Here is a 27,986-nt window from a genome sequence, read left to right as displayed (position 1 = left end):
TCCGTTCTGAAAAATAAGTTCTTGTTTCTTGCCTGATTTTTATTTTTTTTATTTCACTTCCTCTTCCACCCTTTGGATCTTTCTATACCTTTGTTAAGCAGAAATGTTTTCCTTTACAAAATGTATGTTCTTAGTGATGATATTTATAGCTGATTAAAATTATCCTTAATTCACTCCGTCATTAGGAAGATAATTTAAGCTTAAGTTTTTCAGTGTAACATATGTTATTTAATGTCTTAATTCATTAGTTATACCTCTAGTCTTTTGTCTTTGAATATCTTTCTTGAAATCTAAACAGTCAGAACCTAATATTCTGTTATAATTCAAGAAAACTAAAGAACTGAGAAATGACTTAAATTATCACTAGGTTCTTCGCACTGATCCAAATGGCTTTTTGAAAATTCTTTAGGAAGCTCTGGGGAACACTCTCCATTGGAAGCTGACGGCACAAAATGATGTAGGAACACGCAACAAAAGATAACCCTCTTCTCAGAGTTTTCAATCTAGTTTCACCGCACGTAAACAGAACAAATCAGAAGTGTATTGTGGAGAAGGAAATGCAGTGCCAATAAAATGAGCCTGTTATAATAATGATTAATAGTCTCAAATAAATCAGAGTTACAGAGACTACAAGGAAACAAAAACTCACAGCTGCCAACTCTACTCTAGACAGCGCATAGTTATAAAATATTTTGCAGTTTGTTTATCCCAAAGGAAGAATAATGTTTTTAATATATAAACCCATACTAAAAATCAGAAGACCCACAACATTCCTCTAACATGCATGCAGGCACTCATATGAAATCTGTATACAGCACGTACATATGATGGTGATTTCTATGTAACCCTTCTTAACCGATGGTTGTACAACTATAAGTACATAAAACCCAGAAAAGATTCCTCTTTTTTTTGTGCTTTGTTTTTTTTTCCATTAACTGTTACCTTAAAAAGGAAACATTAATTCCTTGCAAATGTAATAGTCTTTCATTCCAACTGTCTTAATTCACGCAAACAGGTGATTCTTTCAAGAAATTTGCTAGACGAAGTTTTTTCCAGTGAACTGAATATCATGCAACAGCAAGATTTATTTTCTTCACAACTGGGACAGTATAGGCTTTTTCCATACTCTCCACACTTTGTTTCCTTGCACTGGAAGTTTTTCTATTAATCTCCTACAAACTACGTTCCTATTTTAATAGTAATTTGTCAGTTAAGTTATTAGCTATATTAGTTTAATGTGAAGGAGTCATTTGGTTTGCCCTTAGAAAAAAAGAAGTAAACAGACCAAAAATTTGAAGCCTCAATTGGAACAGGTAATTTAACTTGCACCCCATTCTTACAGCAACTGACTACAGGCTCAGAGCCTCACTCCATAGGCAGTTCCTTAACATCTACCCCTGGTGGATATTGCCAGTAAAACCGCAGTTGGTTTTTTCCACTATTTATTATTTATTTAACATTTACCTTCAAAGTGCTCCCTCTTGTTTTCAGAATTAACACCCTCTTTGAAACAAAGACATTCAGATTCTTTCAATACATTATTTAAGGCTTTTGTAGATACCAGGAAGCTATACCTAGCAATATTTTCAAACACGTCCTCACAAGTAAGGGGAAGTAAATATTTTAAAAACAAGGCTCAGACTCTGATGAAGCATTTGTTGCCAATTATATTAGCTGAAAAAACTGATGATCACACTGTAAGTGAAAACAGGGAAACTCTTGAAAAACACCACCCTATTAAATTGAGAATGAAACATTTTTATTATTTGCTGAGGACTTGGTATGCAAGAATATCACTGGGTAAAAACACTGAAATCTGTACTACAGGCAAGCAGAAGACAGTGCCCAGAAAACGTCTACCCTTCATTAAATGAAGGGTTTGATTTAACTACTGTATTGAATGCATCTGAATAATTTAGCTGAAAGGGAAAAAACGCACACTGCTAGAATAGCATGCTAGGGAAATTATGGAGATTATGAAGTGATTTGCTGTGTTTATGATCCCAGAGCATTTTCTGTAGTGTTCAAAAGAAAGTAGTTAGGCAAAAGAAAGAAGAGGACTACGCATAAAAGGATATGGAACAGAAACAAAGTAAGTATGTTGCCATGACTGAATACTATTCTTTAATGTCTACGCATAACATCAGGGGCTTATTATTTGACTCGGGTTTGTCTTCCCCAAACGTTTCCAGTTGACACCCACTTCTACAAGCTAGCAAAATATTAACTGTTTAAATGTGACAAAAAGGACATGTATACATGAATTAATGAAAAACACAGTATTAGTGCATTCACCACTGTAGGCAGAAAAGCACAAAAATAAATGATAGGAGATTACCTATCTAATGTAAATATCAACTAATAATCTACCTATCACCTTATTTATTACCACTGGTATACATATAACACACTATAACATGTGAAATGCAATTCTGACTCAGCCCCTCTATTACGCCAACCTCTGAATTTTGACTGTCATAACAGCTACTAGGACTGGGATTCTACTCACAGAACTTTACATCTGACATAGTCAGAAGTGCAGGCTTTTGATCATCACTTGGAGGCATTTCTAAAGAATGATTCATCTGATCTAATGCAGACATCTAAATTAGGTCTGATGAACTGCCCTCAGGATGTTATCTTTTTCCATTAACTATAAATAGCTTAAGCAGTCAATTGAGTTGTAAATACCTGTATCAAAACCTTATCCTGATAGACAAGATAATTACATCTTAAATGAAAAAGAAAAAAAATCACATGACATGGCAGTTGCTAAAAAGTGTTAAGACTCTGGTTTAGCCTTTGTAATTCCTAAACTGGCTATATCCTACCATGACCATATGCCAAACTGCATTACCTAGCCGAGATACTCTCTGATCAGTGTATAGATGCAATAGAAGTGATAACATTGTACATTGCCCTGTTCAGGTGGTTTTGGTTTGGTCAAGGAGATAAAATGGCAAAACACAATACAAAGCTACAGGGTGGACTTCAACCATTACAAAGGTGGATCTGTTAAAATCAAGAGCAGATGGAATCTTTACATTGACAATCTCCTATATCACCTCAAAACGAGCCCATGGAACACTTTCTAAATAAGGTGACAATGTTATAATTTTACCATCAGGAAAATTATGATATTAAAAATGGTTACTATTTATTTTAACAGCTACACCAGAGAATTATGAAAATTCCACAAAATTATAATACATACAAAACCTAGGCAACAATAAAAGCCAGATTTTCTGACAAAATCCTCTTAACCCAAGACAAGAAAATGACTCAAATGTTCTAGTAATGATCTAGGCTTGACTACCAAACCACACCATCACACTTAAGTCACTTGAATGCCTGAAGACTCTGTTTTCAGAGTTAGCTATCCAGACAGTTAGAACTCTGTATATGTCCACTACTTCTGCCAATTTAATTAAGAATAGTTTTTAATTTATATTAATTAGTAATTAAGATTACATCAGAGGAATGTGATCCAGGAGGTATACTGAGAGGATGCCTAGTACACAGTTCAGAACAGAGAGAAGAAATTTAACTAAAAACTACAAATGTGTAAAAACTATAATGTTTCACATATTGCCCAGTTACATAAGATTTTCTCAAAGCAGGAGACAAATTTAGAACTCTTATCTCAACAAGACCAAACCACACCCACCATATTTCAGCAAAGCAGAAAATATGTTTCTCCAGTCAACTGGCAAGGACACAAAATGTAAGAGAAGAGGTCTGGTTTCTGTCCCCCTGGCCACTCCACTGGAATTTTTACACAGTACTAATCACATAAAACATCGGTTCTAAAAGCAAGAACATCAGACCTCCTCTCTTCAACATGGAAAAACAGTAAGATAGTTCATTCCCCTCTTGGCTCTATTCTTAGAACACATGGCCACACAGCAGCCCACCTACAGTAAAGAGCAGTTCTATCAATCCTCTCTGTAATGCAGTTAAATAGCACATGTTATCAGTAGAAAATATGCCTACCCTTTCCCCAACACTGTCAACTCTTTCAAAGAATAACATTAAAGGACAAAAATTAGATGACTAAGTACAGGGAGACAGTTCCAGGACATAAGTGTTGATCTCTGTTAGGTATCCAACTTAGAGGTACTCTAGTTTCCTAAGACATACCTCTCCAGTATTGACACTTATAGGTTTAAGAAAAGACACAGATCTACCTATCATAATACCCTCCATCCCTTGTCACCTGGTGTATACTCTGTTCAGTAGCACCTAACTTCTCACAAACACTACACAGGAAATGTAGATCTCTACCACAACTACAAGCTAGTTTTGCTGGCACTGACAACCACCAGAATTGAATCTTTCAGCAGTTCTTGTACTGTTTGAGTACACATTCACCCCAATTAAACCCCAACTAAACTCTTGACATCCACAAACCTGGTCCAGACTGAGGGCTAAGTTTGATTTCATTTATTTCAGGGAACTAAAGTATTTTGTCTAATTTTGTTTTCCCTTTTCGTGGAAACATGCAATACAGATATAGAAATGGAGATTAATGTGACTAGGTTTTAAGTGTTTACTGGTACACAGGTTGTTTAGAATGGCATTCAAGAGGCTATGACGTCCTTTTCTCCTAGGGCAAGGAGCCTTAAGTATACTCAAAGATTTTATACATCTATGAATACGTATCTTACCTCTCTCCATTCTTTGTTTCCAATGGCTTGTGTGTACAAAACACAGACTGTGGGGGGGGAAAGAAAAAGCTTGATTATTTTCAAGATTTAACATACGCTTAATTTAAGTGAACCAATTTTGTAGTCTGTTATGCTGTTGAAATTAGTAGGTAGGACAATCAAACAGTAATATGTTTTCCCTCAGTTTTTAGTATGCCTCACCAGATCAGCGACAATAAGGTCCAGCTGCTGCAGCAATGAGCTAATAAATACAGTGGTTCTAAAATGGGAGGCAACACTTACGCTTGAACTCCAGCAAATCACTTGACAGTCCTTAGCAGTAAAATAGGATACAAACAGGTCTTCATTAAATGTGGATGGTCTGTCTATCCTACTTAATTTAATGCATAATTATGTTTCCTTCAAGAGATGAGAGAATTCAAATAAAAACAAATGAGGACCCTGGAAAAAAGACACAGAGGACGCGAAAGTGAAAAAAAAAAAAGGACAAAAATAACTCCTCGGTGTTTCTGCCTTAATTTTGCTCAAATTATTTGTATATACTTAAGTATCTTGCATATGCATCCTTTTCTTAAAAAAGAAAATAAGTTAAAACCTAATGAAAAATGGAATCAATTAAGTCTGTTGACCTAAGCTGTTTTTGAAAGACCAAGTAGCATAATCCCACAGGTGTGACTCTCCTTACAGAGCCATTTTTTCAGTACAGGACCCACTACACATTAATCTGCAGCTTCCATCACAAGGATAGTCTGACCTCAGTGCCAGGGAAAGTCATGAAACAGGTGATCTCAAGTGCTATCATGAAGCACATGCAAGAGAACCGGGTGATCAGGCCCAGTCAACATAGGTTCACAAAAGGCAGGTCTTGCCAAACTAACCTGATTGCCTTCTATGACAAAGTGACTCGGCTGCTGGATGAGAGAAAGGCTGTGGATGTGATCTTCCTGGACTTCAGTAAAGCCTTTGACACAGTTTCTCACAGCATTCTGCTTGGGAAACGGTCAGCCTCTGGCCTGGACAGGCGCACACTCTCCTGGGTGGAAAACTGGTTGGATGGCCGGGCCCAGAGAGTGGTGGGAAATGGTGTGAAATCCAGCTGGAGGCCAGTGACAAGTGGGGTTCCCCAGGGCTCAGTGCTGGGTCCAGCCCTGTTCAATGTCTTTATCAATGACCTGGATGAAGGCATCGAGTGCACCCTGAGCAAGCTTGCAGATGACACTAAGCTGGGTGGAAGTGTCGATCCGCTGGAGGGTAGGGAGACTCTGCAAAGGGATCTGAACAGGCTGGACCGCTGGGCTGAGTCCAATGGCATGAGGTTTAACAAGGCCAAATGCCGGGTCCTGCACTTGGGGCACAACAACCCTATGCAGTGCTACAGACTAGGAGAAGTCTGTCTAGAAAGCTGCCTGGAGGAGAGGGACCTGGGGGTGTTGGTTGACAGCGACTGAACATGAGCCAGCAGTGTGCCCAGGTGGCCAAGAAGGCCAATGGCATCTTGGCTTGGATCAGAAACAGTGTGACCAGCAGGTCCAGGGAGGTTATTCTCCTTCTGTACTCGGCACTGGTGAGACCGCTCCTCGAATCCTGTGTTCAGTTCTGGGCCCCTCACCACAAGAAGGATGTTGAGGCTCTGGAGCGAGTCCAGAGAAGAGCAACAAAGCTGGTGAGGGGGCTGGAGAGCAGGTCTTATGAGGAGCGGCTGAGAAAGCTGGGGTTGTTTACCTAGGAGAAGAGGAGGCTGAGGGGAGACCTCATTGCTCTCTACAACTACCTGAAAGGAGGTTGTAGAGAGGAGGGTGCTGGCCTCTTCTCCCAGGTGACAGGGGACAGGACAAGAGGGAATGGCCTCAAGCTCCGCCAGGGGAGGTTTAGGCTGGACATTAGGAAAAAATTTTTCACAGAAAGGGTAATTGGGCACTGGAACAGGCTGCCCAGGGAGGTGGTTGATTCACCTTCCCTGGAGGTGTTTAAGGCACGGGTGGACGAGGTGCTAAGGGGCATGGTTTAGTGTTTGATAGGAACGGTTGGACTCGATGATCTGGTGGGTCTCTTCCAACCTGGTGATTCTATGATTCTATGATTCTATGACAGGTGACAGAGGTACAATGATTATGATCAGGTCTTATAAATGCTATTACAAATACAAACAATTTGGAGTGAATGAGTACCATAAAGTTTATTTTCTAAAGTCCTGAGCTAGTTGCAGCTGAGGACCATAAAGCAATTTTTACTTTAAACTCCACAACCCTTGTCTAAACAGTGGAACCACAGCTATTTGAACATTTTTTTCCTGAAAAATTCTTCTCCTCTGCCAATCATTCTTTTCGGCAGAAGGTTAAATATAATACTGGTTCGTGTTGCAGCCTTGAACAATAAAGGCAGAATGCTGGTTTTGTTCTCAACAAAGGCAGAATCATCAGCAGACCAAAGCAGAAATGAAGTCAAGCTTCAAACTAAATTTTCTTCTTACTTGAAATGTATTTCCTCCACACCAAAAAAAAAATCCCATTAGGTAGTAGCAAACAAGAGGAAGAACAGAAAAAAGCAAGTTCGATATTTTAGCTCACATAGGAGTTAAAAGTTAACACAAATAAACCTCTGGGGTTTTTTGGTGAGTTTTTTTTCCAAATAAAATGTCTTGTAGAGGGCAAAAAAAAAATTCAAAATCCTTCTCTCCTTCTCTGGATATGTCTGTTCTTCTCCATTTAGTCTAAATGAAACCTTGGGCAATCATGCTCCTTGCTCTGGTTCCTCCCTATAGCAGGATGAATTCAAACCAAACAAGCCTGTTTTTACAGCACACTGGAGCAGATTGCTGAACTGTATTACATGACGTTAAATAGGAAAATGTGAGAAAATAGACTGAAATGGAAGCTATGAAATCATCTACAGAAGTGTCTAAAGGTTACTGAACTTCTGACTAACCTTTGCATTTAGTAAGATCTGTGCTAAGGTAACCCTGGGAGAAAAAGGAAATGTCAAAAGAAATTTCCATGGATAAAAACAAGCAAAAAAAATTCTGAATGGAAATAACCCTAGTGCTAACATAGAATCAGGTAAGCTCTCACAAACATTCACTTTCACCTTCCCCACTTGAAAAACTTTTTTATACTAATGTTACCAGTTCCACAATAAAGAATGTTTTCCATTTTTCAGTAGTGCTTTCCAAGAATGCAAATGTTTTACTGATTTCGAAAGTAGATGCAGATCTTGTCCATTTTGCCAAGCACCTACATCTAAGTATTCATTTAGACATTTCTAATACCTATAACCCCAGTCGAAAATAGAACTGAAATTCCCTTAGAGGAAAAGCCACCCTTAACAAATAGCAGGTACTTTTTCTGTTCAGATATTTTTATTGCCCAGATTTTTCTAAAACATAATAATTTTTTACTATCGATTTGCTGGTTTGTATTTTCTACTACATACTGCCCTGTGAATTAATGTTAATAGAGTAAATCATGTAACAATAGTGTATTCCAGCTGTAGAACAACAAGAATATTAAAAAAATGAGGGATTTAATACTGAGAAGAATAAAGCAATACAAGTGTAAAATATTCACTACAATCCAATTTTCAGAAAAGAGGCACTCTGGGACTACCTTATCTCCCTAGTTTATGAAGCCAAATAAAAGAACAGCTATGAATAAAAAGACCAATAGGATAATTTTAGTCTCTTACCATGGCTGATGAGATAGAAGTCACACAGTATAGAAGAGCTAAAAAACAGGTGTAAAGCTCCACCTTAAAACTAATTCAGTCTGTTACTTTATTTCTGTGTTTTGAGAGGCTGCTCACACCTGTCTGTCTGTTTGAATACTATTTTCCTAATTCAGTTTCTTCATAGCCACTTTACTATAATTTGTTTTGGGGTTTTTTTATCTTTGGAAGACTTATACCAAGCAATGCATTCTCACATTTTCTTTGCTGAGGCATTAGTAGACTTATATTCCCCTCCACCAGCAGCTGGACCTCAGTGCTTTCCAAGGTATATCCCTGGAGAGGGACCAACTCTCTAGTTTCATAATTTATCTAAAACTTTAAATGAGGAGAAAAAGAGCCAAGAATGTGTAGTATGACTAGCAATTTTCTGATTTTCGTCTAGGCTGCAGATGTGGCAGGTACTTTAAATCAAATGAAGATATAAACTAATAAACATATTGTATAATATTTGTTTTATTACAAGTACAAGGTACAAGCTCGACAGCAACATATACATGTGCATCTCAAACTTATATTTCAAAATAAATGAAGCCCTAATGAAAGCTATAGAAAAGACATACATTCCAGACTTTCTGATAAATATTTCGCAAATTTAGAGTAATTTATAAACTTCTTCTATCTTTCCTTTAAAATTCACCCCAGAAATTTTCATAAAACTGCCCACGATACTAGTCTCCATTGGTGGTATGGTTCACCAACCCTAAAGACATTTTTATAAAGACCCTGACATCATACTAATTACAATAATGCCTCAAAAACTGATTCAAGTCATATCCAACTGAAGAAATGCAGATGGAGATGTTGAAGGTGATCTAAAGCACTTCAACTGCTCAAACCAGAGATCTAAGGCATCGTGAAGCAGCGAATTTTTATTTCTTTTTTAGGAGAAAAAATTTAATACCATTGTCATGGGAGGGTGGTAAGGAATAAAATGAGATTAACAGGAAATTCTTAAGTTTCAAGAGCCAACATATCATGCAACCACACTCTAAGACGGAGTTAAACAACGAGTTTTTCTCTTGTAATCTGGAAATCTGAGGGAGCAATGAGGAAGTTCAGAGCAGCGCATTAATGAAGAGTAATATACCCTCACAAAGAAGTTGCCTGAGAAACCCTTTTGGAAGGCTTTTCCATATGAGTTCTTCCAAGGAAAGATAGATCTATACCTATAGTCAGAAATATTAACATTTAGTCTTTTTTAACTCTGGACACTGATAGCATAGTGTCAAATTTAAAGTAAATTTAATGAAATCTTGCAGTGAAGAAGAGGGTGAAGTGTCAACAGCTGTCACTCAGCTGCAGATTCAGTTCTCAAAATATCATAGTCTGCACTTTCTTATTTTCCCAGATACTTCGGGCCTCCCTTGCCCTACTCTGATCCTTTCCCATTCAATGACTATATGCTTACCCTTTAGCCTGGTAACTACTGTTACATCTAAACTGCCCACTTCAGTTTTCCCAAACATAGCAGCACATCTATTCCCTTTCAAGAAAGTCTAAGACACAATAAAGTACACTTGTACCCATGCTACCTAAATCTTTCTATGATCCTGCACCCAGTTCTAGCAGTGACTCCTCATCACTCTTCAGTGGCCCCCTCCTATATTTTGCAGGCAGAGCTTCCTGAAGGTCCCTTTGTCCCAAAGGTCATGAGATTCTTCACATTGTTACGAACTTCCATGGGGAGATCCTCTGAGGAAGAGCTTTTACCTCTCCAGTCTTTCATATTAGATTCTTTCTAATCACACTCAGCCAAAGAGTACAAAAAGAAGACATTCCATCCTGACCATGGTGCTGCCACCACAGCTGCAAGTGGCTCAGTACTTGGGAAGAAAATGATTCTGCCAAACTGTCATCAGAGGAGGAGACATGCCAAATTCATTACTCTATCTCCTTTGCAGGTCTTATCTCTGTTCCCATCAGGGAAGCACTGCTTTAGCTCATTCTCTCCAAGAAAACATATTAAAAAAAGGTGTTTTCTCAAATATATTCCTAGAAAAAATGGTCTTCAAACTGGAAGAACAGAACAATCCAAAGTGCTACAATATATATATGACTTGCTTTGACATTGAGGACAAAGCATTGTCAGTAAGACATTTCAGTATTTTTTTAAAGTATTTCAACAAGGACTATCCAAGTCTGTCCCATCTACATCAAACATTTCAACACTATTCCTGTAAGTTGCCTCTAGTGTGGCAAGTGCCAGCTTTCTCTTGGCACAGGTATTCTAGGTTGCATGGAAGTGACTGGAAATGGTATAAATACTTAGTATCAACTAGAGTATCTAAAAATGCTAAACAAACCTCCTGAAAGAACCAAAGAAGTTACAATTTCCCTTTTAAATTCAGGAGAAGGTTGTTTAGTGGACATTGGAGTCAACTATATTCATGTGTGTACTTCTCCAGGAAAAAGAACTAGAGGATAAAATCAGTTTTCACTATCACTGTGATTTCTAGATGACTGCACTGGAGCTGGAAAAGTGTATTAGAATTAGCCAAGCCAAATCCAATGAGACCTCAACATAGAGAGTGACGCTGCATGGTTCAACCTTGCATGAGATCTAACAGTTGCAAATTCTGTGAGTCCAAAAGTGGATCATGTGAAAGTGGTATGATGCTGAGTTTGACAGCTTTTTAGCTAACAGGACAAAGTTACTGTATACAGACCAGCCCAAGAATGGCCTCTGTCCAAGCAAACAGACACTGAGGAAAGTTATCCTGCCATACTTCCAACTACAGAAAATAATAGCACTTTTTCTATTACACCCTTACCCCTTTTCACTTCTACAGTAAGGCCGTATCTCTGTGCTCAACTAAAGGGACACTAAGAGCAAACAAACTAAAGTGGCTAATAAAACACCTGCAGAAGACTAAAGCTAAATGTTTGGGGGAGTATCCACAGTCAAAGCTGCTTTGCCAAGCGAGTAGAAACACAGTATAAGCACTTCCAGAGCCAAGAGTTTTCCCCTTCTCTTTACCAAGGACAGTATTACTGTATTCCATGGTTTTGCACTGCTGACCTGTGACAGATCAGCCCAACTGGCAGTGTAATTGGGTTCTCATAACTTGAGACCAGATCTCTCTAGCACATCACAAATTCAAATGCTTTAAATCAGCTATCTACCAGAAACAAAAAGCAGTATGTTTTGAATTGATGGGCAAGGTTATGACACTTGACTTGAAAAAAATTCTTCCATATAATCTGACTCTATTAAAATATATACATATTTCTGAGAAGTAAACTAGTGGTAAAGATAAAGAGTAAGATTTCTTTAGGTTTTCCCACCACTCTGTTTCCTTGTGTCCCTTACCCAGCACAGCTCAGCCACCAGCCACGACTGTTGGGGTTTGTCCACCTGTCCCAGCTTGGGCTGCCCACAGGCCACAGAACCTCATGAGTTGTACCACCTCTTGTATGGAGCAACTCCTCTCAAAAATGCATCTCCAGCAGCACATCTTCAGAAGTGTGGCTCCAGCAGTATGTTGGACAGCTGTGTCTTTAACTCCTGCTGCTTTTTCTCTAAAATCCATTTGGGCAGGGGCACTGTGTTGCCCCTGGCTGGCAGAAGGTCTGTCAGGCAATGGTTACTCACACAGTTTTAAGAGCAGACTGGAACCAGCTGTGACAGTCACGGGGTGGTTCGTGGCCTTCTCTCACACAGGTCACACTGCAGTACCCTGCTGCTCCTCAAACTCTGCAATTTATGCCAAATACAGTTCCCTACCTGATAAAACCTTGAGGCACCTGTCCCTGATAATATCTGAGCCTAAAACCAGGACTGCTTTTCAAAATTCCTTAACCTAGACAACTGAGTTTTTACTAGCCAGTTAAAAAACAGTTAGTAATATGCAAGACACTCGGTTCTGCTTCTGCATGATTTCCTGACGACAGAGGCATGGTATTGCCTATGTCCCCTCTTTAAAAGAAGTGTTTTATAGGTTAGGAATATCAAAGGTGCTCCTAATCTCATGCAGCTTTCCCTCAGGAAGCAAAAGTTTTTCCAATCAAACGTTTATTTTTGATTCAGAACAGATTAACATACTCTCACAAAAGCACTCAAATGTTTCATCGCATCACATGTCAGTATTCCAGTTTATCCCATCAGGACACAATTGCATGTCCAGACACTTGATAGAAGTATGTGTATCTGTTTAAAAAAAAGAAAATGGACTTACAGAGAAAAAGATATGGAGAGTTGCAGGGTAGACAACATGACCCAAGACACCATAGTCTAAGAACTAGTAAATTAACAGTACTTTCATTAAACGCTATCAGGAAAAAGAAAAAGGAAACCTTTTATGATCTCAGTTCCTTGATAAAAGTTTTATAAAGTGTCCAATGCAAAAAGACAGTTGGGGGTTTTAAATCACAAGTCCCATCACATATAAATTGATACGCATGAGAGGTTTTGGGGACCCAGTCATGCATTAATAAAACCTAATGGGAAAGCGGATGCCAGTCTTACATATCTGAAAACCTGAATTCAGAAGCCATCATACTATTTTTGATCAGGAAAGGTCATGTTTCCCAGAGACAAATTAACTTAATTTTACTCTTCAGCGTTTGACTCTAAGATTATTTGGCACTATGTACTAGCAGCAACAAGTGCTTCTAATTTATTTAGAAGTTTTCTTACTGGCATTGAAAGATCATAGGACAACTGATACTAAAAAAAAATAAAATAAAATGGGAGTGGAAATACCTTTTTGCATTTATTAATTTTAGGAAAATGTAGGCTGACTGCTAAATAACAGACTATGTAGGTCAGGAAAGCAATGTTGAGTAAAGATTCTTTAAAATTCCAGTGCATGTAAAGAAAACTATAAGTGTAACTTATTTACGTGTAACTTAATTAATTTTAAAAACTGTCACAAACCCAATGTAAACCTAACTAATAATGAAGACAATCACGCACCTAATTTTTAATCCATTGCTTATACATTTGGAATATACGATGAGAAGAAACAACAGAATTCATGATGAGAAAAAATAACAGAATTTATGATGAGAAGAAACAACAGAATTCTATATACTTACTTGGATCAGATTTAGAAAACGTATCTCTGTCCAAAAGATTCCTGTTAAAAAAAAGATAAAAGAAATCTTTATAAAAATTGGTGAAAGACACAAATCAGATGTCATGTATATATGCTTTTAACAATTTTGATCAAGAGTCAGCTTAGTTCTCTGTCCTCCTAATAAGTAGGATTTACTCAGTCAGCACTAACACTCGAGTCATCTTGCGTTTCATTTTGTTATAGATTTTAGATTTGGATAAACTGTGGCTCATATACTCCAACATCATGAATGAAAATCAACACACAATATATACAACAGACATCAGAAAGAGAAATACTTTTAAATCAAAAATGCCTACCAGAGATTAACTTGCTAGTTGAACTCAAAAAGCTTAAAGAATTGCTACAAGATCTCAGAGCCATCAGGAAATATCTATAAGAAGTTGTCATGGAAGAGCAAGGTCAAAAGAAATAAAGCACACACAGGAAAACCATTAAAATCGGGAATTCTCTAAATATCTACAAAATACCTAGGAATAAGTAGGAAGAACTAATTTCTTTGTTATGCAATGCAGCCCCAATATTTTAGCCACACTTCAGCTAACTGAGAATCACACACAGATGAGAAAAATTAACTCAAATTAACAATAAGTTTAGAAAAAACAGGACTGACCAGAAAACTACTCTTAGAATAGTTATCAACATTTCACCATTCGAAAAATAATTTTTTTTAACTAAATGATCTTGACAAATTAGAAAAACGGTCTCAAACCAGGACACCATTGAATAAGGACAAGAAAGAGCTACTAGGCAGGTAGTTCAAGTTAGGTATTAAACTTAACAGCAAAAATGCAGCATAGTTGCATATCAATGGATATACAGCAGTTAAGTCCAAATTGTCAAAAATGGTTCTAAATATCACAGAAGACCACAAACTCAATGCAAGTCAGGAACCTCACGCCTTTGGGAAAAAGGCATACTGGAATACATAAACAAAAATGCTACTTTATAGTAATTATCTGGTCTTCATAATACTGGTAAACATTCAATTCAAGCAATAATGTTATGGGTATGCCTATTTCTTGCAGTACAAGACAGACATGGAGCTATGAGGGTCCAATGCAAGCAGAAATAATTAGAAGTTTATAGAATATATCATTGAGGAAAACACTGCTGCAAACTGAAGCTGATGATCAGGTAGACAGAGTAAGAGGGAAAAGGTTTAAATCTTAAGTTGAATCTTCTGCACTGCAGGCACAGAAGTGGAACTTCATCCTGTTCTTGTACCATCTTTCATTGTTAAAGGTAGCCAGGCGTGATGTAAAATCTCCACCACTGAAGGTCTTTAAGAACATGTTACTACAAGTTCTAATAAGCTCTTTGATTCTACCCTGGAGCAAGATGAAGTATTAAATAACCAGTTTACATCCCATAATTAGTGCAGCCTCTTCAAAGATCACCATTTATTAGTCTTATTCAGATCTAATATGACTTTATTCTGTGCTACTGAACGGTGCTGAAAAACATATTAATAATATGTTCTATACAGGTGTTCTAAGCAGTGCACTCATACTTAAACAAGGAATTGATATTGTATTCCCAGTTTAGCTACTGCCAAGTCCGCATTTCAAAACAAGCAATATGAACCAAAGATAGCCTTAAAAGAATGTTGGGTGCACCTGTTTTATTTACTGTAGCCAACGTATGCACTAGGATTAAAATCAGTATTTGAAAATGAACCTGGAAGTCTGCACATGCTAATTCTTCAGAACCTCTCTAACCCTTTCAGAAGTAAATTTTTATATATGCATTTAACTATACTCAGAAAGACTGTATTTCATCTCAAGAGAAAATGTGCAAATAGAAATTGCAATATTAAAAAATGCAGAAAAATCAGCTATTTCAAGTCTGAATTTGACAATTTCAGACTACTTTAAAAGACAGTACAGTATGTTCTAAAGTATCAGAACTGCCAATCCAATTGCAAATTGAAAATTGCCTCCTATTCCTCTTTAAATATACATGCCTAGATATACCTATTAATTCATGGTAACTAGGATTGGTTTTATTATTGCAAAATGAATTGCTATAAAAACCTAGAATTAGAGTTACATGAAAGAAATAGTACATTAGGTTTTGGGATAGACTTCCCATGCTTACCATTAGGATTCCAAGCAATTTTAATTTCTCTGCATAAATACTACACAATGACCTTATAACTGGAATGTTAGTGTTTGGGAGTGCAGATTAAGATTAAATCATCTTAATGACTCATACTGAGCTAAGGTGCTTTGAGTTTTTTAAACATTTCTTACTCTTCTTTTGTTCCTTTTTAAGTTTTCTTCCTTTATTTTCCCATAGACATAAAGACTGGCAATATCAGGTACTGTAATGCTCAGTCTATCTCAATACTCTTACTCCATCAGCGGCAAAAAGTAGCTACCATGGGAACAGTGTAAGAACAAGGTAAGAATCTGTAATGCATCCTGAGACTATACCTGGCCACCAAACATTTGCTGCTCAGGGACTTCTTGAATTAAGACTTTATCTACATATTCAGTACCCTTGAAAATTTAAAGATCAGGATATCAAAGTTTAATACTGTAATTAAGGTCAGTAAGTGTCATTAATTCACAGTTTTGAACTAATACAGCTTGCAATATCCTCATTTCAACCCTTCACACATTCTACCATAAGTAAACACTGTCTTCAGCAAAGTTTGCAGATATGCCTGACTTTCCAAATCATTAATAACTAACAAAAATAATAACACAGGAACTTAACAAGCTTTTCAAACAACGTAGCCAGTTTCAGAAGGAAATGAAAGACTAGTGTCAACAGAAAAAAAACACAAAAAAAAGCCTAATTTTTCCACTAAACCACCTAACAGCTCAAAAGGCTGCTCCAAATCATTTGTGCATTTCCATTTTAGTGGAAAACAATCAATATGCTCTTTAAGTATATGAAAACTCCATGGCATATAAACATAGGACAATCAATAAACAAGAGAAATGCTAAAAGCAAAAATAGAAAGGTGTATGTCTGGAACTTTATGCAGGCCTTATCCCCCTAATAGTCAATGGCACTTCCTGCACAGGCTGAGCAATACAGGGCGTTTTTCTTTCCCTTTTTCCTAGGAAAAGCACTCCCTTTGGTAGCACACTATTCTGTCCCAGGAAACAGTCCTCGGAAAGCTCACAAATTCAGAACCCACATACAATTGAAACTCACATTTCTTCCTAATCAAGGTATCACAGGAATAGGATCTCCATTTTGACTGAACACAGTGCATGTATTTTTTCCATCCAATACCTACATCAAAGAAGTTTAGAAATGTCTACAGAAAACATTATCCTACTATCACAGATCCTGAAGGAACTCATTCTGAACATGCCCATTCTGCAGCGGACCTACCAAAATAGTTGCAATAGCACAGGTGACTAAGGGAAATAACCAAATTGGAGCCATGGCAATAACACCTTAGTCTACAACAGAAAGCACAAGACAGATTAGAATTTCTCGGATAATGACTTATCTTTCTGTAAAATGGGAGCAATTTCCTGAGGAAAAAAAGGAAAAGTAACTGGTAAATAAGAAAAGTTAAAACATATTTAACTACGCCTTGCAGAGCCACTTTGTTCACACAGTTGCACGAACCCCATAAAGACTTGTCAAAATAACAATTTCTGCTCCGTGTTTTATTTCAAAAACTGTTTTAGAATATAATAGAATATCTCTGTTGGAAGGGACCTATAACCATCATCCAGCCCAACTGCCTGACCACTTCAGGGCTGACAAAACTTAAACCACGTGGTTAAGGGCATTGTCCAAACACCTCTGAAACACTGACAGGCTTGGGGCATCAACTACCTCTCTACCTCTGTTCCAGTGTTTGGCCACCTTCTTGGTAAAGAACTTCAGAGGAATTTGTCAGAATCTCTCCTGGTGCTCACGTTTTTTGTTTCTCTTCATCTTTAGATTGTATTTAAGTATGTGCAAAGACTGGTTGTGAAATAAAGCACTCAGCAGTTTGCAAACACAAAAGTTAGTTATCCATACAAAATTATTTTTAACTTTTTAGAAAACATATATTATCAATATATTATATTCTCATATAAACATACAATACTTTTCTCACAGTACACTTGTATCACTCCATGCAAAGAGGAATTGTCCTTAGTTCATTAAACAGTTCATTAAGCAAATGCATTTCACTTAATGCTGGGCTCGTGAGTTTTTCAAGGAAGATCCTGAAAAAACCCAAGAAGCTTCTCCTCACTATTGACTGTGCAGAATAGTATCCAATGTACTAGCTGTAACATAACTCTATTGCGTGCTAGTAGTAACTGTGTCTCAGCCTTAACTGATATTACTGGACTTGCAATGGTCGCTCGTAAGCAAAACAATGTATGATCCGGAGAGCCCACTTGAGTGAAGAGTCCACTTGACTTCTTGCGCAGTAATTTCACAAACAATTTTGTGAAACAAACAAACAATGTGGTGCTAGCTTAAGTAGTCACCCTTCCCTAGCTATTTACTTTACCCTTCTGTATTCTGTCAGAACACAATAAAAACCAAGCTATTAGTGTCCATATCTCTAGATTCAAAATGCCCCGGACCTAAAGGCAGGTTAGACAATTTCTCAGGATTTTTATCTTCCTACCAAAATAACTGGTCCTCTTAGGAAAGGGTCAGAGGTGAGACAATGGTGGCTCTCCTGACTAAGGGGCAATCAGGATTACCTCTTCCTTTCTATTCAGGTTGTCTCCACTCTTTGGGGCACAAGAAGGACTGAGAAGAAATTGAATACATCTCTGATATGCAAGCTTACAAAAATACCCACAATACCTTTTTATAATCTTTAGAGAAGTGATCAACTCTTCTTTTTCACAAGAAGAAATAATTTTCAGCCTTACAGAAGCTTTCACTGTTAATTTAAACAGATATTGGTTCAGAAGTCATTCTCTTAAGGGAAAGAGAAAAAGAGAAGCCATGCAAAGGGTTTGACCAGCAGTGCTTCCAGGAGTAATACAATAACCCAGAGAAAGTCTTCTCTGGATAGATGAATACAGACAATTTTAGGATGAAACCTCTTATTAAAACTGCTGACTACTCCTGGGTCTTAAAAAAGCCCAAAGGAATTGCCAAATTTATTTACTTAAACATAGCAACAGTTTTGCAGCAGTTCTGTGGAAACAAATTACAAGTACTAGATTATGAAGAGATAGATACTCTTGCAGATGTAGCAGGCCTGAACACAATCTTAGACTGCCCTAGTTTAAATGGTTCATGGTACTTGTAAATGGACTTTTTTTTTTAAAAAAAAAAAATTAAACTTTAAAATTTAAACCACAAAAATTTACATTTATGTTTCCAAGGTTAGGGAGGTAAACAGTTTCTGGTTCTGAGTTACCAGTGATGTATCCTGGGGGACAGCACTATGAATTGCTGCTGCTCAAAAGACCTATTCAACCTAGTGTCAACTCATTGGTCCTTTCCAGCTACTTTCACTGAGCCCATCCAAACCCATGGATATGCTGTCCAATTCTAGATCCAATTTCTTTAGGAATGCACAGTTAATATATTATTTCATTAATGTGTAACAATATATAAAACATACAGAGTGGTTCTGTGACAACTCTTTAAAAGACAGACTTTAACGAAGTCATTTAGAAAGCAAAAGTATAACAGCAGTGTAATATTCCTCATACTTTCTCAGCCATCACAGAGGTGGGGGCAGGCACTGCTTGGATGAGCAGTCAGAAAGAAGAGAAAATCAGGAAAATAATATTACTATAGAAAATATTCATAATAAGATATTTAAAGTTGTTACACACTTCTTAGTACCTAGCCCTTTTCCTGCTGTCAGGCTTTCCTTTATACCACCTTCCTGAGGCCTAAGATTGTGGGTTTCAGCTGTGGGAGGGTGTGACAGGGCATCATCCGTCAGTGTCTCATATCCTGTCTGGGGAGAAGCAAGAACTTTACAGTCATGGTAGGGGTGCAGCAGGTGGTCTCAGGAGAGCATGATGTTGACAGCTTCTTCCTCTGAGGACCCCCACTAAGGCTACTTTTCCAACACACTCTTACACTTCACTCTTGCTCCATTGATCTGCAACTCCATTTTATGTCCAAATTTCCTTTGTAAGAAGTTTATTAAATCCGCTTGAGGCTTCCTCTTGCGACCCTTTTGGGTTTGCCCAGCTCCCAACCTACACTTCTTTACTGACACTGGTGACCTCTTTTCAGCACTGGGGTCCAAAGGGGCATCTCAAAACCACTTTTGTCAGCCTCTGCTCCTCCATCCCCACCTGCAAGGCCTCTGCTATCACACTACTGCTCCTCTGCACTGCACTACCTCGTGAGGGTCAGATAGCTCATTCTACACAGAATAACTACTTGTTACTACTGTCTGTAGAAAGATACATTGTTATACCTCACAATTACACAAAGAAGTCAAAGCAAAACTAACTGTTGATCTCTTGGAGGATAGAGAAGCTCTACAGAGGGATCCAGACATCTGGATTGATGGGCTGAGGCCAACGTGATGAGGTTTAACAAGGCCAAGTGCAGAGTCCTACACGTGGGGACACACAAACCCCATGCAGCACTACAGGCTTGGGGAAGAGTGGCTTTAAAGCTGCCTGGCAGAGAAAGATCTGGGGATGTTAGCTGACAGCTGACTGAACATAAGTCAGGTGTGCTCAGGTGCCCAAGAAGGCCAACAGCATCTTGGCTTGTATCAAAAACAGTGTGGCCAGCAGGACCAGAGAAGTGATTCTCCCCCTGTACTCGGCACTGGTGAGGCCACACCTTGAGTACTGTGTTCAGTTTTAGGTCCCTCACCATAAAGAAAACATTGAGGTCCTGAAGCGTGTTAGGAAAAAATTCTTTACAGAAAGGGTCATTGGGCACTGGAACAGGCTGCCCAGGGAGGTGGTTGAGTCACCTTCCCTGGAGGTGTTTAAGGCACGGGTGGACGAGGTGCTGAGGGATATGGTTTAGTGTTTGATTGAACGGTTGGACTTGATGATCCGGTGGGTCTCTTCCAACCTGTTTATTCTGTGATTCTGTAATTCTGTGTCCAGAGAAGAGCAACAAAACTGGTGAAGGGGCTGGAGAAGAAGTCTTATGAGAGGCAGCTAAGGGAACTGGGGCTGTTTAGCCTGGAGAAAAGGAGACTGAGGGGAGACCTTACTGCTCTCTGCAACTACCTAAAATGAAGCTGCAGAGAGATGGGTGTTGGTCTCTTATCCAAAGCGATATGTGATAGTACAAGAGTGAATGGCATCAAGCCGTGCCAGGGTGAGATTAGATTGGACATTAGGAAAAAATTCTTCATAGAAAGGGTTGTCAAGCACTGGAACAGGCTGCCCAGAGAGGTGGTTGAGTCACCATCCCTGGAGATATTTAAAAGGCGAGTATATAAGGTGCTTGGGGACATGACTTCACAGTAGACAGGTATGGTTGGAGTTGATGATCTCTAGGGCCTTTTCCAACCTAATGATTCTATGATTCTAACTAAGCAGCAGCCACAAGGTCTTTCGAAAAAACACTGGAGTTGCAGCTCAGCAAACCCAAACAAAGCTCCATGTAGGCAAAGACAAGTTTAGACAAAACCTGACAAGTCCTGAGGCTTGCACAGTTAGTGTGAAATCCAGGGCTTGTCCCTAGCAATCACAAGACTGAATTTACAGGGCAACAGATCTGCCTTAAATTCTGAGTAACGTCTGTATGCTTAAGGTTTGAATAATATAGACACAAAGGTGAAAAACAAACTATGCAGGTGATCAGAAATGCATCTCCATGATGCATATTTTGATGTAGACAGCCACTTGTTACTAGTTTTTCTCCTGATAGGTTTGTTATTTCTCACCTGAAGCCAGCTGATCATCTAGGCAGTTTCATTACAAAGAGAAAACACATATGATGACTTTCTGTTGTTGGTCATACATTATCACTCCACAGAGTTTTAATCCAACCCGGACACACATACACAAAGAAAGCAGGAAAATGAAAACCTGACTTAGAATCAGGATGAATTTTATATTCTCTTTTGTACTACACAGAGTTACAAGCTTAAATAATTTCTTACGGATATCTCTTTTATCCCTCCATTTAAGGGGAATCAGACCCTGATTCTGAAGTAGTACTTCTTGTTTCTCTGTGCAAGAAACTTGAAATTAAGTTATCTTCATTAATGAGAATAGCGGTGGCTTAATTCCATTCAGCTCATCATTAATATTAGATTTCTGTACAAACTGTGGCATAGCATAGAAACATAGAATGGTTTGGATTGGAAGGGACCTTAAAGATCATCCAGTTTCAACATCCTTGCCATGGGCAAGGGCATCTCTTGCTAAACCAGGCTGCTCAAGGCCCCATCCAATCTGGCCTTGAACACTTCCAGGGATGGGGCATCCACAACTTCCCTGGGCAACCTATTCCCTCATCATCAAGAATTTCTTCCTTGTATCTAATCTAAATCTTCCCCCTTCCAATTTAAAGCCACCCCTCCTCGTTCTTTAACTACATGCCCTTATAAAAAGTTCCTCCCCGGCTTTCTTGTACACTCCTTTCAGGTACACAAAAGCTGCTATAACGTCTCCTTGAAGTCTTCTCTTCTCCAATCCCAGTTCTCTCAGCTTGTCCTCATGGCAGAGGTGCTCCATCCCTCTGAACACCTTCATGGCCCTCCTCTAGACCTGTTCCCACAGTTCCATATCCTTTTTATGTTGAGGATTCCAGAACTGGACAAAATACTCCAAGTGGGATCTCATAACAGCAGAGTTAGAGGGGCAGAATCACCTCCCTCGCCCTACTGGCCACACTTCTTTTGATGTAGCCCAGGATACAGTTGGCCTTCTGGGCCACAAGCACACACTGTCAGCTCATGTCAAGCTTTTCATCAATCAGCACCCTCAAGTCCTCCTCCGTAGGTTCTCTCTCAATCACATCATCCCCAGCCTGTACTGAAACTGCAGATTGCCTCAACTCAGGTGTAGAACCTTGCATTTGGCCTTGTTGAACCTCATGAGGTTCACACAAGCCCATTTGTCCATCTTGTCCAGTGCCAGTGGATGACATCCCACCCGTCTGGTGTGACAACTGGCACCAATTAGCTTGATGTGATATGGAAACCTGTGGTGGGTGCACTCAATCTCGCTGTCTATATCATCAATGAAAATATTGAACAGCCGTGGTCCCAGTTCTTTCAGCACAGAACTGATACAAACCAGGCGTAGGCAATCGGTTGTATTTCTGTTAAATTCACCATGAAAAGGAGTTTGAAAAATGAGTGCTGCCATTGCGCACGTTATGCCTGGTGTGGGAATACAGCCAGTGTAGAGCCTGTCCAGTACAAATCCAGAATGATGAGGACAAACTGCCCGATCCAGTATAAAGCCTTGCAGAGTAACACTACCATAAGAAACTTTCTGAATTAGTAAAGTGACTTTGTACTGTGTTAACATTTTACAACACTTTTACCATCTTTCAGATAACAACAGCATCTTTGGTGCTGTACTAGAAGTAATAGAGTGATCAAATTGTAGCTTCACCTTCCTAAAGATATGACAAAAATACTCTCAAGAAGATCATTGTGATTGATTACTCATCACTGAGCAAGTAAATAAACATCCACATAAGGCACAGGAACTCTTGGCATTTCATGTAAGATAAGGTTTCATAAAGGCTGTGTCTCAATCAGGAGACCAGAGGAAAAAAACTAGGTCAGTCCACACAGCAACCATCGGGAGCAGAAATCATCATCATACAGATCACAACAAAAAGTGAGAAACTTGAGAGCCCATTGAACTTTGTATGTTCACAAAGAGTACAAATTTCAAGATACGTGATAACCATCATCTACATTAAACAGTCAACAACATAGTAACTGCACTGACAGCAGGGGAGATGGGAACAGAATAAGAAGTTTTTCTAAGACTTAACTAGCTTGGAATCAGTGAAGAATGTCACCAGAGATGGAGATGCAGGATGACAGACACATAGCCTGAAGCTTACCTCGAGCTCACATGGGACCGCAAGTTTACACACACAGCTGGCAAGTGACGATTCAAGTCTAGGCAGAGGCTTATAATCAGTAAGCAGCGTAAATGCCCCTTTAGAGAGAGAGGAATGTTTGGGCTGGAAAAACAGTAGTGGAGTAGAAGTTAAAGAGCAGCCTATATTGCCTCTTCCACACTGACTGTTGGGCCAAGGCCCTGATCTCTTCCTTCACCACATGACAACAGTGAAAAATTAAGCCAGGCCACAACAAATAAAGACTGCATAGCAGGTGACAAAGAGATTTTCATCAGACTATGGATGTCGTCCAGAGCAGAGGGAGATGGCTACTAGAACAACTGATCCAGACAACAGTGAACTACCACCAACACCAGAAGATCCTCTGGGATGACACAGTCAAGTTGTTCTGCAACATTAGATCTGCCCTTTGAGTCAAAGAATATAGATTCCTGATAAAAAACCCAAGAGACTTAGAAATATGCATCTTACAAGAGTCAAAATAGAATCATGAACTTTGTTTGATAGGCACTGAGTAGTGATAACTAGAAAGAATTCTTGATTTTCTAGTATTATACAACTACAGCCAATGCTGACATTCAATAAACCATGGGAATCTGAGTTTTAATTGTAAAATATCCTAGAAAGAGTGTCAACTGATTTCCAAAACATTGTTTGATTTCATAACTTTCATAGACAATTTCTTATCCTACGAGAGATACTTCTCCTAAAGGCTATCTGGTGTGGCCCTGAAACAAAAACAGGTTGGCTAGCTGAGTTAGAAGTAGTGCAATGACATCTGCATAGAATGGGAACCTGGCTGATTTGATATCATTGACAGTGTGGGTATACAGGGCAAATTAACCTGGGAAGTGCTGACACACAAACTGTACAGAATTAAAAAAGCTGTACCCTTATCGAATAAGAAGGAAAAAAAAACCACAACCACCAAAACAGATGAAAGTATGTTGTCTAGAGTCACAAATTTATTTTGTGGCACAAATAGCTTTAACTGCCTCACTGACCACCAAGTTACACCACCTCTACAATCTGGAAGAAGTTCCTATATTTCCTATAAAGAAAACAAGAAAAACAAAATCAAGGAAGAAAGAACAGCTATCACAGTTATCAGCTAATAACTGTTGATGTAAATTAACAACCAAATAGGTTCTACAATTCTTCCAGTATCAAAGGAAGACCAATGTCATGACCCAAACTACATTAAAAGCTTTTTTCTCCGGCACTAAGGAATAAAAAAGTGCTAATTATTAAAGAATTTTCAGCATTCTCTGAACTTTGTAGTTTGCTCTTGCCGTATTTCACAATTTTGTTTAACGCTACTTTTCCAGAGCTTTAACCAATGAATGTGTTTACAGATGAATCACAAATGTGTTAATCATTAATGTCTGCCCCACTGTCATTCATTTTACACTCAATTTTAAGCATGATTTTTGCTGTCATTCCAGCACATAAAGAAGAAAGGAATCGCCACGGAAATCCTCATCCTTCTGCACTTGACATCAACTCATACCAGGGTGAGAGACCATTTTTTTTAAACAAGGGGGGAAAAAAACAGTTTTAACAGAACAGCCATGGCTTTTGAAGACCTCTACAGAGAAACTGATATTATAAATTATATACTGAAATGAGTTAGAAGTAAGGTAACTAAGGTCAGAATTGTTTGACTGGGTCACATATACCTACATTTCTTCATATCTGCTGGATTCTCAGATCATTACAAAACTAAGGTTTGAAGAAAACATTATCAGTATAGACAAACACTACCTGGTACGAAAGAAAGTCCCACTGTAAGCGAACTGGGTTAAATCCAGCATCAGCGTTCTGACATCTGTAATTGTGAGAGACTACTCGAAGAGCCTAAAATAATACTAAAAGTTCTGGACTGCGTTTGCACACAGCAGCACGTCTTTCATGGGACCAGGGTTCTCTGTGGCTGTTGCCAGCGAACTTTGCAGAGCCAGGCGCAGCGTGTTCGTATGTCAACTGAGCGACTGTCTGAGCGTTCCGAAATCAATCTCACCGTATCTCCCATCGCCTGAGCCTCCTTTCGAGCCGCACCCTCGGTAAAACATCAAACCCCGCTTTCCTTACTAAGGGGAGAGAGGGAGCGGTCTGACGGGCTGCGCCGGGAGCGCTGCCGCGGGGCCCCCGGAGCAGCGGGGTTGGCAGCAGCAGCGAGTCCCGGGCAGCCGCGTCACGAAACGGAGCGAAGCACCGGGGCACAAACTTTATCTCTCGTTTCCCAGCAAGAAACGACGCAAACAGGTCAAATTCTCCGCTAGAAGCTGCCAGCTCTCTCGGTGAAAAGAACTACTGCTCGACGACTACTAGGAAGTATTTAAGGAAGCTGAAGGTAGAAGCTCCCAAATGAAAACATTTGCAGACCTCTAACGGGAAAACCTCCGCGATTTAAGAGAGAACGCAAAGGGTTTGAAATAGCGATACACAAACCGCGAGCAAATAAACGTCGAGCAATAAGAACCGCACACGCCAGGTTCGGCTGGCGCTACGCGCTGGCACGTTGTTCATTTACGGGCAGCAGCGGCGTTCCGGTCAAACGCGACCCGCCCGGTTTCGTAACAGTTTAGCGAGGAAGCGCCGCAGAACCGAGGCGCCGGGTGGGGCTTTCCCCGTCCCCCCTCCCGCGGCTCTCGGGCCGGCGCCGAAGTTAAATCCCGGCTGGAGAAGCCAGCGCCGCGGCAGCCGCTGCCGTCTGTGCGGCTGCTCCGTGCGGGAGCGGCTCGGGGCGGCAGCCGGCGCCGCGGCTCTCCGGGGCTCCCGAAGCGCTCGCAAACTTCCCCGCGCTCGGGGCGGAGGAGGGAGAGCGCCTCGCACCGCGCCGGGCACGCGCCCGCTCCCCTCCCCGCGGTCCCCGTCCCGGCCGCGGTCCCCGGACCCGCTCCCCTCGCCCGCCCCCTCCGACGCCCCCCGAGCCGGTACCTGCAGGACACGGAAAGCTCCACCTTGGTGGCCGGGATGCTGGAGCCCAGCACGTTAAAATCCCCCACGGACGCCATGTTCGGGAACCCACCGCTCCCGCCCGGCTTCCGCGGCCCCGGCGGCTTCTCCAGCCCGAACATGGGGCAGCGCGGGGAGGGCGAGAAGAAGCCGGCGGGGAGGGAGGGGAAGAGGCGGCGCCAAGCGGCCTCCGCGGCGCGGAGTCCCGGCCCGGGGGCTGCGCGGCCGGCGGAGCGGGGCCGTGACGTCACCGCCAGCGCGAGCCGCGCGCCCGTCCCGCCGCCCGCGCTCCTCGCGGGGCACGCGGTGCCGGGGCGGGGGCCGGGGGGGGCGTCCCGGAGCAGCCCGGCCCCGTCGCTCCCGCGCCTCCCCGCTCTCTCCCCGTCTCGGTCCCCCCGGGGAAACTCCCGAACGCCCTCCGCCCTCGGTTCGCGAGCGAGCCCCGAGCGGCTCCCGGCCGCTCGCATCCCCCGACTCGAGCGCCCCGCGGAGCGACGGGGCACGGCGGCCACGCGCCGCCAGGGGGCGGCAGAGCGGCCGCGCTGGGAGCGCGGAGTGGGGCGCGGGGCGGGGCGCGGGGGGGTGCGGGGCGACGTGGGGTACGGGGGGCGATGCGGGGCGCGGTGGCGGCGCGGGGCGCAGCGAGGCGCGGGCGGAGCGGGATGCGGTCGGGGCGCGGTGGGGTGCGGGGGTGCGGGGCGCGGTGGCAATGTGGTGACGTGCGGAGCAGGGTGCGGGAGCGGAGCGCGATGAGGCGCGGGCGGAGCGGGGTGCGGTGGCGGAACGGGGAGGGGGCGCGGGGCGGGGCGCGGTGAGGCGCGGGAGCGGAGCAAGGCTGGGCGGCGCGGCGAGGTGCGGGGCCGCCCTGGCGCTGCCCCAGCAGCGCTGCTGAGCTTGGAGCGGAGCCACTTGAGGGGAAAAACAAGCCTAGAGAATGAGACGTCAATGTTAATTGCCCCTGTAATAAGAACAATAATTATTATTACAAGAGACTTGGGGGAAAGACGTGGTTTTACCTTGGTTATTAATATGCTTTGAAAAACGTTAATTTCACCCTCTCGTGTATGTGAGCAAGCCCTTTTCTGAAAAACCACTAATTCGGTCAAACTGTACCTGTTCATAAATTCACAGTAATCGTAACAGTTTCATTGCCTTATTTCTCATGTATTTAATTTCTATCGCGCCATCTAAGAAGCCCCCGACATTCGTTTGTCACCATAGCAGTTTGATGAGACTTTGAAGTGCCGCCGTCCCCGTGCCACATAAGGGAAGGGGAGGCACGGGCAAATTAAATGCCACGTCTGTAGTTGCACAATACGTAGGGCGGGTCAAAGATCACAGGAGAACACCCCAAACCCTGTACAAAATGTTCTACTACACTGTTTATGGTTCTACCCATAGAAACAATGGAGGTTTTATTTATAAAAACCCAAATGTAACTCTAAAGGTTGCAGTCTTCAAAGTCTTGTTGGTGTAATTCAGGTTCCATGTATGATCTCAGGTAGTATATCAAAATACTGATGAGTGAAGAGCTTGACTGTAGGCCCCTGGTTAGCTCCTAGCCAATGGACTAAGC

The 27,986-nt window shown here is 41.0% G+C and overlaps 1 protein-coding gene across 2 annotated transcripts in view; it reads right to left on the bottom strand.

The window, feature by feature from the left end:
- CPNE8 (copine 8) overlaps positions 1 to 26,679 on the bottom strand; it is a 102,185-nt gene extending 75,506 nt beyond the window's left edge. Inside the window, exons 1-3 of one of the 2 annotated variants that reach the window (XM_069849869.1) lie at positions 26,393 to 26,679; positions 13,428 to 13,468; positions 4,668 to 4,714 (exon numbers count right to left, since the gene is read on the bottom strand). In XM_069849869.1, the coding sequence (XP_069705970.1) occupies positions 4,668 to 4,714; positions 13,428 to 13,468; positions 26,393 to 26,532 (228 nt within the window). In that variant the 5' untranslated portion in view covers positions 26,533 to 26,679. The remainder of the gene's footprint in view (positions 1 to 4,667; positions 4,715 to 13,427; positions 13,469 to 26,392) is intronic. The other variant, XM_069849864.1, reaches the window with a different exon arrangement.
- Between the last annotated feature and the right edge of the window lie 1,307 nt (positions 26,680 to 27,986).

Source organism: Phaenicophaeus curvirostris, chromosome 1 (genome assembly GCF_032191515.1).
Source record: "Phaenicophaeus curvirostris isolate KB17595 chromosome 1, BPBGC_Pcur_1.0, whole genome shotgun sequence".
NCBI classification, from domain to species: domain Eukaryota; kingdom Metazoa; phylum Chordata; class Aves; order Cuculiformes; family Cuculidae; genus Phaenicophaeus; species Phaenicophaeus curvirostris.
Note: the sequence above shows the minus strand (reverse complement) of the source record. Positions and strands in the feature narration are given on the sequence as shown.